The sequence below is a fragment of the Mauremys reevesii genome, linkage group 3 (genome assembly GCF_016161935.1).
Source record: "Mauremys reevesii isolate NIE-2019 linkage group 3, ASM1616193v1, whole genome shotgun sequence".
Taxonomy (NCBI): domain Eukaryota; kingdom Metazoa; phylum Chordata; order Testudines; family Geoemydidae; genus Mauremys; species Mauremys reevesii.
In genome coordinates, this window is record NC_052625.1 from 183208918 (window position 1) to 183222779 (window position 13862).

At 38.4% G+C, this 13862-nt stretch overlaps 1 protein-coding gene across 4 annotated transcripts in view; it reads right to left on the reverse strand.

Moving 5' to 3' along the window:
• Positions 1–13862, reverse strand: part of NBAS (NBAS subunit of NRZ tethering complex) — a 350592-nt gene that overhangs the window by 197313 nt on the left and 139417 nt on the right. For all 4 annotated transcript variants that reach the window (XM_039531043.1, XM_039531042.1, XM_039531044.1 and 1 more), the window contains exons 34-36: positions 11866–12023; positions 9393–9494; positions 49–216 (exon numbers count right to left, since the gene is read on the reverse strand). In XM_039531043.1, the coding sequence (XP_039386977.1) occupies positions 49–216; positions 9393–9494; positions 11866–12023 (428 nt within the window). The remainder of the gene's footprint in view (positions 1–48; positions 217–9392; positions 9495–11865; positions 12024–13862) is intronic.

Here is a 13862-nt window from a genome sequence, read left to right on the forward strand (position 1 = left end):
CCATTAGTGAGACTATAGACAGTAGGAGAGATTTTAACGACTTCTTACATGTAATGGCCGAAGATAAGTTAATGACCTCTTCCACCATTGTCCATCACTGACTGCATGCAGCATGGCTTTTGTCGTTGTAGTTGTATTAGACAGAACTTTCATGGTTTTAGCGGTGGTCCAATACAACAAGTCAGCAGACTGGCTAGAAGGAATGCTGATTTCTTCCTGTGAGTTTATGCAACACACAACAAATGTTAGAAATGACCTCAGTATTATCACCACCATGAGTTAATAAGGCCAAATGCCTAGAATAAACACACAATGGCATCAAGATATACTGATAACAGTTTGGTTAATAAGTTATTTCAATTATCAGTCTCATTTAGCAGCAAGCTAAACACAAGCAGAGTTACAATGTTGCACTTTTTAAATCTCATAGCTGATTTCTTGATTAGTAGAACATTATTTTTCTCATTAAATTCTAATCTCATGATATTGTGGACACCAGCCATTTACATTTTTGAAGGTTATTTCGCTCAACTAGTCCCACTGTTCTGCTGATATACTGAAGTTTATAGAAAAGGGGAGATTGGGTGTACTGGCCACTGGATTGTTTCTTCAACATCTTATGAACAGTCTTCACATACAAAGCCAGGATTGTGTGGATTTCCAAAAAGCACAACTAAGCCATCCAGATTCTCAGCAGGGGACTCTTGTCTTTACACCCTTTGCTGGTGAAAAACTTTAATCTTTCATATCAGAGCTACCCAAAATAGGGTTCTCTCCAGCTCCTCCATTTGATGTTGTGGGTCTGTGTGACCTGCACTGATGTGAAAATACTGGTAGCTTTGTTATTCTGAAATTCTGGTGCTTTGTGAGACATTAACCAAATATAGTAATTCTCACAGGCTGCAAAAGATCTTGTGAGATTTCTACCTATTCTGATTTCCCACCCTTCCCACACAGACACCTGGATCCAAACTCAATAAGGGCAGGTTCAGGTCTGGTCTTTCAAAATTTAGGGTCTGGGTTTTGCAAATTTGGGTTGCTGGGTCAGGCCTACCCCAAATAAAGGGTTTAAATTAATACTTGAAACATCTGCAGTGATTTCTGTGCCACTAATTGTTACACTCCTGAGAGGTCTGTGACTATTCTTTCCATGTTTTACATAGCTTACATATTAAAACATAAAACAGATTTCAGCATGCTGTAAATTATGTAATTATATTCCACTGATGATAATTGCACAAATGTACAGTAGGGTAATATTTACAATACACTTATATACATACATATTGTTCATGTTTTAATAGCCAGTAAGTTATAATGGTTAGTTTCCCCACACGAGATACTGAATTTAAACCTATCAAAAGAAAATCACTTTTCTACATTTACGCTGGCAGGAGGATATGAACTACCAGTTTTCAGCTCAACAACTTGAGATAGAATTTTACACTCTAAACAGGGACTGGTGGCCAAAATGACTTAGGTGAAATCTTGCCCCACTGAAGTTAATACATCAATGGGGAAGGATTTCACCTCTAATCTACTTTATTCTCTAGCACCTTTAATGTAGTACTGTATACTTCAAACTGGCAAACCGATAATCAAGGTGACATAATAGATCCTTCCCCCCAGTTTAGGGACCAATTTCCACCAAGGCATTTGCATTTTCTTTAATTTTTCAGTTGCAATTCTGTGCCCACAAATGGTAGCAATTGAATATCAAACTATCAGAGCTGCAGTCACAAAATTGTGGGTGAAATAGTTAAAAGATCATCAACTTAAGAGATCACGTGACTACATTTTCCAGGTATTATTATATGGCTGTTCGATAAAGTCTTCTCTTAGCAGTTCTAAAAGATTGAGAACAGCAAATTATTTTTAACTTTGTCCTGGTCTGACACGTCCCATTATTTTAGATTTTTTTTTAAATGTACAAAAACAAAGAAGACATTTATCACTAAATCTATCATTGTCATTAAAAAGGCATCAACAACATTCTGCCTGCAACAAAACCTGTAAATGTGAGCACTGCCTGATTATTAATAGTAATAAAATGATCTAAAGAGGGGACCTCCTGCCAACCTCTGAACAATCAATTGGAAATTTCAATTCCCACTTGACCAGATGAAAGTGACTGGATGCTGAGCGAAATATGCCAGAATCTTTACTCTTCCTGAAAAATAAATGGCGACAGGATTTATTTAGATTGTGTTTAAAGAAAAATAGTACATCTTGGTACTTTTTTTTTTTTAAACTTTCAAAATAACAGAGAAAATTAGTTTCTTCTTTTGTAAGCCATTATACAATTTTCAAGAGGATGCTTCATTAAACTTCATCAATTAATGCAAGTTTCTAGGAAAATAAGAGCAAGAAACAACTAACCAACTTCTCAATTAAATTTGAACTAAATACTTTTTTAAAAAACTGTGTGAAAATGTATGGGCCATCAGAAAGTGAAAGTTTTAAAACAACAAAAATAAAGACTGTGCCCTAGAAATATAATCCTAGCCCAATTCAGAAGACCATGCCTATTCAGCAAAGGCCTTAAGCATGTGCCTAAATCCACACTGAATTCATATGCTTAAGTGATTGGCTGAACAGGACTAGACATCAGCATGTTCTTAAATGTTTTCCTGAACTGGGGCACTTATGAGGTTAATTCTTGAAGACCCCGGAAGCATAGTCTAGCAATCTGAGCAGAATATTGGGAGTCCTTGCTTTGCCCTAGTGACTTTGGTAAGTCGTATTTTAATATATATTTTAGAGAAAATAATTTTGAAATTAATACACCCCTACCTCAATATAACGCTGTCCTTGGGAGCCAAAAAATCTTACAGCGTTATAGGTGAAACCATGTTATATCGAACTTGCTTTGATCCACCGGAGTGCACAGCCCCGCCCCCCCAAGCACTGCTTTACCGTGTTATAGCCGAATTCCTGTTATATCGGGTCGCATTATATCGGGGTAGAGGTGTACTTTGAACTTACAGACAGCTTTACATCCCAGGATATCAAACTACTCATTGTTTTTAAAATAATTTACCATCTAACAAACTTAAATATATAGCTACCAATAGCAATCAAAGCAAACTGTGTAGATTTGAATTTTATAGGAGGAAAAAAAATCCCTAAGCAATTTTTAATGACTAAAATGATCCAGTCAGATTTCAGATACTCCACGATGCTCCCAATCCTCTCCTAGAACAATACACTTCACTAAATCCAGGACAAAGCTTGTGAGAGCCAGAGATAAAGCACTCCAGGTCAAGGTAGTTTGGCTGTGGAATGTTTTAAATTGTAGCTTTCATGTGTTTTGTCCTTGGCTTAGTTAGCTGTGTTGTTCCATTTGGAATCAAAGTCTAATAATTTTTAGAACATACTGCAGGATCCTCTTTTTTGTTCAAAGTAAAGCTCTCTGTAACAGGAAGAATTTTTATCCCTAAACATGTACCCCAGAACATGTAAACAGAACTTCCTATAAGAATAGAGCCTTCTATGACATCCACTATGAATTTTGGAACAAAGATTGAATTAACCTGTGCTGCACTTTGAGAGTGCTATAGAAAACCCACAGATGGATTAGATAAAGACCCAATCTGCAGGATGTTGAGCACCTTCAATGCCCACTGACTGCTGTAGAATGTGAAGGTGGTTAGTATGCCACAGATTTGGTCCTTAGATTATAATCTCTTTCAGTCAGGAACATGTTTTATTTACCTAGTGAGCACATTTATAGCAATACACAAGTAGTGAATAATTCTCCATGGAATGTCCCAGTTCACACTTAGCACTTGGAGTTTTCTGCAAAAAAAATTACCCTAGATGGATGAGAGAGTTATTTTATTAAGAAATGTTTATTATCCTAACCAAACAATTTGTATAGTGTACCAACTGGTGAAACAAGATAAAGTGTCTAGCTTTCAGAATTTATAGTTCATTGTAGCAATCTTTGTTCATTTAGTCTTTTAAGACTAAGAATAAAGATCTACTTCCTTTCCTTGACCAAGAGTAAGTAAATATACTACTAATGTATCTATTTAATAGGTCCATCTCCTTTGTTTCTAAACCTGTAATTTTTACCCAAGCGATTAGCCAAAATTTGGAGTCTTGCAAGTTGTTCCAGTTCGGAGGAGAAACTGGTGTTGGAGTAAGGTGTTTCTTTGCTGCAATCCTGTTTATTTACACAGAATAGCTTTCCCCTGGAAAACACTGCGGTAGCACCCTAGTCATTTTCCATCTCTAATCTGGTCTCCTCTCTTTCACATTTGCTGCTCAACCTTTCAAGCAAGCATGGACAATATTTTTCCTTCTCTCTCCCATCAAAGCCTGCTCCTCTTTTATCTTGAAGTGTGGTCACACACTCTGAAAAATGAATATGTAAAAATGTCAATTTTTTTTTCCCACTCATGAGACCTGCTCCTTATGTGCTTTCAGTGCCATAGCAGATCTGCTGCCATGAGCGACTAAAATGATTTTCTACTATTTTGCCTGCCTGTTAGCTCTGCAGACCCAACATAGCTAAGAGAATGTGGTCTATTCCTTCTTAGATGAAGTCCAATGAACATGGAACCCCATGTTACCATTTATTCAAGTTACTCAAGTCTAGAACTGCACTTCCCTTTATTTGCCCCCTTAACAGGCTTCTGAAGAAGGGTGTAGCAGGCTGGTTCTTCATGAGTTAAGGCTGGGGAGTTGAAGCTGCATCTCTCTCCTCCCTCCACAGGTCTGACCTTTACTTTTCTGCTGGATATTGGTGAAGCATTAACGGAGCTGATTCTTGAGAGTTAAACTGGTGTCTAAACCTTCTGCTCCTGGGTGCCAATGCTTATACATTACAAGATTTTTTTAACTCATGCCACAAGAACTTAGAAGGCCAGATCTACAAAGGGAGTTAGGTGTTGCAATGCTGAGCACCGCAATGCTGAACTTTTAGGCACCCTGCAATTCAGTGGAATCCTCAGCCCTGAGTTAGGCAGCCAGGCTCCCTATGGAATGCCTGGGAAGAGTTAGGTTTTAGAATGGTAGCCGTGTTAGTCTGTATCAGCAAAAACAATGAGGAGTCCTTGTGGCACCTTAGAGACTAACACATTTATTTGGGCATAAGCTTTTGTGGGCTATAACCCACTTAATCAGACGTATGGAGTGAAAAATACAGTAAGCAGTATATATATTACAGCACTTGAAAAGATGAGAGTTGGCTTACCAAGTGGGGGGGTCAGTGCTAACGAGTCCAATTCAATTAAGGTGGAAGTGGCCTATTCTCAACAGTTGACAAGAAGGGGTGAATATCAACAGAGTGAAAATTAGTCTGATTACCTGATACAGACACACTAAAAAAAAAAACCCACAAACCCTCTCTCTCACAGGTTCTGTGATATATGAGCTAACCCATTAATTCTTCCAAAAAATGCTGTGCATACTTATACACAGATCTTACACAGCTATAAAATACTGGAGTTCAGATCCCAGAATTTACTATATTCCTTTTAGAAGCTACTTACAACAGACACTTACTAAGTCAAGTCATTCAGAACTAGATTCTTCAATGGACTCAACTCTGAATCTGCATAGGTATAAGTGAGATGAGAATTTGCCCTTCATTGTCTTAACTAGTGACACTATCAATAAGTAAGCATTTCCATGTACAGAAAAATTTTAATTCTCACTTCCACCTAAATCACTGAGAACATACGTTATCACTGCTTAGGCCCTACATATACAAATTCTTCATTAAATGTGTTCAATTAGATGAGCCTTTCACTAAACATAATGCATATATTTGTAGCTCACTAGAAAGGTATTTGATGCTCAGTAAAAGGGTAAGTACAATGCATGTCACAAGCTAATAAGTGTGGTTTTTAATACGAGACCTCAGGTGTAGCAAATTTTTCAAACCTAAATAGATTTTCAGGTTAAAGCATAGGCTAAATTGCATAACTAACTCTAGCAAAAGAGAATACTAAACTGCAGCTAGTAGAAACTTTGAGTCCTTTAAACAGCATTTATACAAAAAGCAGATCTGTAATTTTTACAAATTATGCATCCTCTGCAATTTATTAAAAAACACCTCGTTTCCAAGGACAGTACCAATATTCCTGAAATTGCAAGCTTCTCTTGTGCTAAAGCGCTATGCGCAGTAATTACATTTTCACATTACTTAGATATATAAATAAAATCATTATTTTTACAGCAGATGTAATGTAGGTTTTAAGTATTAAACAGATTAAGTAAAAGTCAGCCCTCATTTATGAGGCATAATTTACTGTGGTTATTATTTCTCCTGTTAACACATAACACAGCATCTTGTGGCTAAGCACTATACTTTAATCTAATAATGTTAGCTATAATATTCTGAAATTTTCTTCATGAATCAAGGTCCTAATTTGCGCATTGAGATTTTTTTCTTTGAGCACCACTAGATTAGTAATTGAGGTAATTACAGCATACAACAAGAGTGCAAAGGGGAAAAGGAGCTTAATAAGGAAGAGGCAATCATTATGGAGGAATTCCTTTCCCTTCCTGAACACAGTTCTTCAAAGAATTACATGACTGACTAGGCCAATTAGATGATCTAGTCCAGCCTCGTGCCAGTGAAGTATTGCTCCCCACAGTATTTATTTTAATGCTTTGTCTAGTCCTATTTTAAAATGTCTAAACAATGGGGTTTGCAGAGGAGCCGGTTGGTTATGTTCCCATCTATGTCATCCCAACACACCTTAGGCCTCCTCATTTCAATTCACTGTGAGAGGATAAAAAGTTAAAATTAGCAAAACAAGTGAAAAATCTTTTATTGGAGCCCTAGAGAGGGTGAAACATGATGTGCTGAGAGAGCTATGCCCATCTAGTACTGGTTTTATCAGCTTTATCCATATAATATTAGTTAAATCAAATAGTGTTAGCTAATATTAGGGTTGCCATCTTTCTGACTGAAAAAAACTGAACACCCTTACCCCGCCCTTTCTCCAAGCCCCCGCCCTCACTCACTCCCTTCCCTTCCCTGAGTCACTCCGGGGTGCGGCCCGGGATGAGGGGTTTGGGGCTGAAAGAGAGGCTCTGGGTCGGGGGAAGGGAGAGGGTCAAGGGGTTGGGAGTGTGTGTGTGGGGGCTCTGGCCTGGGGAACAGGATTAGGGTGAGGGAGGGGGTGAGGGCTCCTGGGTGGGGCCAGAAATGAAGGGTTTGGAGTCTGAGAGAGGGATCTGGGCTAGGGTAGGGGTGTGGGAGGAATGAAGGCTCCAGCTGGGAATGTGGGCTCTGGTGTAAGGCCAGGGATGAGAGGTTTGGAGTGCAGGAGGGGGCTCCGTGCGGGGCTTACCTCAGGCAGCTCCCGGACACATATCCCCCCTCCAGCTCCTATGCGGAAGTGCGACCAGGCAGTTCTGCGCACTGCCCCATCTGCAGTCATCACCCCCATAGTTCCCTTTGGCCGCAGTTCCCAGGCAATGGGAGCTACGGAGCCAGCGCTTGGGGCGGGACAGCCTAAGGAGCACCCTGGCTGCCCCTAAGCTTAGGAGCCAACCAGACTTTTAGTAACCCGGTGACCGACTGGGCATTCCAGTTGAAAACCAGACACCTGGCAACCTTAGCTAATATGTTTTAGCAATCAATGGTAAACCCCCCAAGATGGTCTACCCAACAAATATATAGTTGATACATACTCACATAGACATGGGCTGATCTCTTAAATAAATTGGATTTTGCCTGAATAAGCCTTAGACAGTAGAATCTGAACTTCAGACTTTTCTCTTTATTTTTTTTAATAAGACTATCACCAATATACTGTATGAAACGGAAAACGTAAGAGGAAATAAATGAAATCCAAGTTTGCAAAAACCTATTCTTCCAAAAGAAGCAGATTAACCAAACTTCTAACTCCCAGCTCTCCAAAAAACTCTAACAAAGGCATTTCACTCCCTTGCTATTTAGGTGGTTCCTATTCCTTCATTATAGGAGACCAGGTGCTCACATTCTATTGTACTATTATTGAAGTTATGTTGAAGCTGTAAGCATGAAAGTGAAGAAGGGGGTTGACATATAAAAATGCCATTTAGAGAAAAAGGAATTAAGTGCAAAAGCTTAAGTCATAGTAAACCTCAACAGATTATGATCTACAAAAAACATGACATCAAATATTTAAGCAAATATAAATGATACCATAAAACAATGGTAATAACTCACTGACTTAAGTAAGAGCAACAATTTAAACTCCTTTAGTACTAATAGTACTAAGTAGAGAGATTGGAGTCTTCAGTCTCTACAAATAATCTTGAAAGACCAGAAGGCAAAAAAACTGTGATTTTATATTGCTGCTCCCCTCAAAATTCATCAGGAGAGCTGGGTAAGAACTGTAAAGAATTATTTGTGCATATTCTAGAACCTGCAAAAACGTTTTTCCATTTAGCCATGTTGAACCCCCCTCTAACTTGCTTTTGCTGATCACTCATGAGAATATATTTTTTGTTCCCACCAATGCCTGTAAATGACTATCCTTCTTATAAACACCTGTATTTGCCCACAATTTGCTCAGATGCAGGTATTGAATATTTGCACCAGAAGTACTTACCCTGTTTAGAAACCTTCAGTCATCCAATTAGAATAAAAAAATAATGTCACATTATTTAGGTGACAAATTACACCAATGAATCAAACAGTCAAAACTAATAGATTACAAGCAACACATAAGCTAAAACATAGAGCATTCTCCATCACTATAGGTCTTTAAATGAAGATCGAGTGTGTGTTTCAGAAAGATATATACTACATCAAACTGATGTTACGGGCTTAACACACAAAATGGCTTGGTGAAATTCTACAGCCTGCATTAGGCATGAGGTCAGACTAGATCATCATAATGGTGCCTTCAAGCCTCATAAAAAAAAAATCTATGGAAGTATGTACATACAAAGTGTTTGAGCAATTATGAATTTGTAAAAGATAAAATGTCCATATGTGAATAATATGCAGACAGAAAAAAGGCTAAATTCAAACATCATATGGTTTATTTTTCAATGTTGGTATGTGCCATACTGCAAGGCTAGCATCAACATTAATAATTATTCCTTTCTTTTATGTTAGGTTTTTCTCTTGTCTTCCACTTCTTCTGCCTTTGTATTTAGTTATGTTCTCAATTATTTTGTTTACAGTGCTGAGACCCCACTGGACAAGGATGTTCAAGACCACATTTGGAGTATATACTAGCAAGAAAACTTCATTACAAATCATCTATTGGTTTGTTTCCTTAGGTTATTTGATAGTGCTAAGCACAAAGCCAAAAGCAGAAAAATCTCAAGTTCTCTACGCTGTGCTACATGAAATCTTTGAAATCTGTTTCTCCTTATAATGCAGAATAAAACAGAATGCAATGGTGGTCATTTAACACTCTCTCTTTAAAACTTACCTGAGGAGTCTCCTTAGCGATCAGCGAAGAAGGTCCTGTGATATTTATATTCTCCCCTCCTTCTGAAGGGCGTAACTGGTAATTCACTGCTTGATAAAGAATCTGAAAAGAAGGGATATACATTATTTCTGCTACCATGCAAACTAATAATACACAATTATTCAAGCTACCTAGTGTCACGGGAAAGCAAGGACCTCAAGTGGCAAAACTTCCAGGAGAATAATTTAAAAAAAAAATCAAAAAAAAAAAAAATCATGGCATCCTGCTGAACCACTGATATAAATGTCTACACAAGACCACCTTCTCTCAGTACTGTATATGCATTTTCCATGATTTACTGTTGTTGCTGTTGTTTTTTTAAAGAAAGTAACTACGTGAAAATGGCATCTTCTTGCTCAACAGATCTATCTCATATATTTACTGTATTGACAGAAGTTTGTACTGCTTTTCACTCTTCCTGGTAATGCAGAGCTACTGCAGTAACGGGAGAGTGAATAGGATTATTTTCTGGTTTGTATATTATCTAAAAAATAGTTTGAAATAAGTTCCAATTCCAGGTGGATAGCACTGTTTTACTTATAAACTAAATATTCAGGACCCAATCTTGCAAACGTATATACTTGTGCTTCTCTCTATTACTGTGGCAAGTCCCACTAATCAGTGGAGTCACCCATAGTAATACAGTTAAGAAAGTGTGTTGGCCTTAGTATGGAAGTTACTGGTAGACAAACTTTCCACCACATTCACCTCCCGTTTGCAGTATTTCTATTAGTTGCTGATGCCCTTTACTCTGATCCTTCTTTCTGCAGCTTCAGCTTCGCAAACTCTTCCCCAACCCATCATGCTTCTACCCTTTCTTTTAACTACTTTTCTCCTACTTCAACAATCACTTTCTCTCCCCAATTTCAATCATGTGCTGCCATCCTCCAAAACACTTACAAATACATTCTTGTAATATAAATAAGAGAAATATACAAACAATTTTCAGAAAGAAAAATGAGACGTGCTTGTAATCAGCCTAACCACATTACTTTTGTGTTGTACCTGTTCCTCCCCGCCCCTTTTTTTTTTACATTCTTAACTCTTAAGAACAAATACAATGCCTTCCTGTGTGATTGTACTGCACCAACACAATGTTGAGTGGGACTCTGGAGCCCAATATGAATTACTATTAATAAATTACTGTATTTAATTAATTTAGATTACAATAATAAAATGACACTCATGCAAGGCTCTATGCACCTTAACACATTAATAAATAAATAAATAATAAATTAGCAGCATAGAAATGATCATTCAAACAGGAACTCTGCCAGACAGTCAGGCACCTACAAAAAACCCACAGCAGACCCACAGCCCTCTCCAATAACCCTATCCAATCCCTATTTTTGCACTGTTCCTGGAAGGTTACCAATTTTGGATTGCTTCAGACTTCAGAGGGATATAAATTCCAGAGTCTCTGAGCCTTTACAGAGAATGTCCTGCTGCTTTCCCTCTTTTTTTTTTTTAAACAAGGGAGATCCAGCTTAAGCCCTTCTGCTGACTGCAAGACAGTATGGAACCGGGATAGATGAATAATGTAATTTGTAAGGAGTTACTTTTCAGAGTACAAAATTCAATTTCCCCTAATGTACCCTATATGAAACAATTCAGAAAAACTCTGTGCACATTGGCAAAACTAGGGTCAACCTCAATGGAAATTAAACGTTTTGACTTACTCAACCACTGCACCACAGCACTCATGCTAATCTTCTCAAATGCATATATTAGTAATCTTCTTAAATACATATAATGAGATATCTGATAGTTACAGATTTTACATACATGATAAAATTGATATTTAGGGCCCTGATCCTGTGAAGAGCTAATAGCAGGATCAGGACTTAAATCCTCATTATAAACAATTAAAACCATTATGGGTGAAATCATGGCCTCACAGAAATTAATGGGAATTTTGTCATTTATTTCAACTGAGCCAGGATTTCACCCTATGTTTGGCAGAACCTGCAGAAAACATTGGAACAGGCAGTGGGCATTTAAAGAGACTGTGTACAAATGAGGCTGTGTACAATGCACAAAATCCTTATAGAAGCTGAATAACTGATAGAGAAGAACTACGCATTTGTACCTCCCAATCAAATGTATTACAGAGCTGGAACAGAGTATTCGGTCAACAATATGCCAGACAGTGCTGCATTTTAGAAACCTCTGAAGCTATAGCACCCATCCAGCAGTACTAGTTATAACAAAAAAGAAATTGCATTTGAAATAGTTATTTATTGATTATAGAAAATGTATTATAAAAGCAATATTTAACTGTTCAGATATAAAACATAAGGTAGAAAAAATACAGAAAATTGATAATACACATTGTAGGAAGATTAGGGGGAAAAAATACAAAATACTTACTTTCTGAAATAGGGGATAAGTATTCACAGCTTATGTAGGAAAAGTTTACAGAAACGGATCCTACCTGAGTCTGCAAAGAACTGTTTGCTGCCAGTAGTGACTCTATGGCACCTGGAGGGCAATGTGTCAGAGCAAAAGCCATGAGCTCCTGCCGAGTACGCAAGTCGTGGTAGCCTTCTGATTGCCCTAATTGGCTGCATACCTCCCAACTTTTAGAATAGCCTGCAAAGGGAACAGAAAGATTGCCAAGCAAAGTCACATAAAATCAATAATTCAATTGTGTGGGTGCTGAGAAAAAAATCAACCTTCTCCAATGGCCAAAGCTTACATCATCTTCAATAATCAGATGAGAGTATAGCCTCTCTTGTTGAATTCTCAACATTTAATGAGAGAGAGACAGACACAGACACACAGACAGACAGACACCTAGTAGTAAGGAAATGGAATTCAGCTACCTAACATTATATATACTCTAGGTACCAATACGGTGCATGGTCATGTGTGTGTGTCCATACATGTGTATTTGTCCTTAGTGACACCATGTTAAGAAAAATCAGACCAGACTGCTTCAGCATAAACTGAACATTTTTAGAATAGATCAGCTGCTGCAAAAAAAACAGTGTTGTCTTTTAAAATAAAATAATGTAATTCCTCTGTGTTAGGGGGAATAGAGGGGAGAAGCACAGGAGCAGACTATCTTCTGCTATCCCATTCCTCGATCTCCACTTCATTGAATCATAGAATTCAAGATCAGAAGGGACCATTATGATCATCTAGTCTGACCTCCTGCAAGATGCAGGCCACATAAGCAGATCCACCCACTCCTTAAGCTAGCGACGCCTGCCCCATGCTTCGGAGGAAGGCGAAAAACCTCCAGGGCCACTGCCAATCTATCCTGGAGGAAAATTCCTTCCCGACCCCAAATATGGCGGTCAGCTGAACCCCGAGCATGCGGGCAAGACTCTCCAGCCATACCCTCTGGAAAAAGGCTAACAATATCCTATCATTGACCCATTGTACTAATTACCAGTGTGGCACTTAATTGACCTATTGACTAAGCCTGTTATCCTATCATACTATCTCCTCCATAAACTTATCTAGCTTAATCTTAAAGTCATGGAGGTCCTTTGCCCCCACTGTTTCCTTCGGAAGGCTGTTCCAGAATTGCACTCCTCTGATGGTTAGAAACCTTCGTCTAATTTCAAGCCTAAATTTCCTGACTGACAATTTATATCCGTTTGTCCTCGTGTCCACATTAGCACTGAGCTGAAATAATTCCTCTCCTTCCCTGGTATTTATCCCTCTGATATATTTAAAGAGTGCAATCATATCTCCTCTTATCCTTCTTTTGGTTAAGGAAAACAAACCGAGCTCCTCAAGTCTCCTTTCATACGACAGGCTTTCCATTCCTCGGATCATTCTAGTGGCCCTTCTTTGTACCACTTATACCTTCCCCCACCCATAAGCCATATTAGACTTGCAAGAATTAAAATAGGATTTGGGCAGACAAGGAGAAACGTGAAGCCCCGTCATTTCTACTAGCTATCCTCTGGAGGGATGTGATGTGGGTGGTATGGCCAAAGAGGAACCACACTTCTCCAAAGTGCACACAATCACTTTCAGTGGCTGAGAGTCTAGTGGCCCCAGATCATATGGGAAACATAGAACATTGTTTAAATGTTTGCAAATATGTACAAACAGCACAAATAACTGGGATCCACTTTTCATACTGTAGGCCGGATTATGGGGACATGTCAACCTCCCCCACCACCAAACACACACTTTACTTAAAATTATTTAAATCCAAATCCTTGGACTTGCTCTGTGCATAACTGACAGGGGGAAGGTCTTAATCGTGGAAGACCACTCAAAAATGAAAAGGCCACATGTGACCTGCCCTAAACAACACAAAAGGACTGAGCTCTTAGTTCCACAGTGTGTGCATTTATGGAAAAAACTAAGAACAGTACAGTACCTATTACTAAGGCCAGATTACCTAGGGCCAGATTAACAAGAGTGACTAAGGCACCCAATGGCACCTTTAGGCACCACAGACATTCA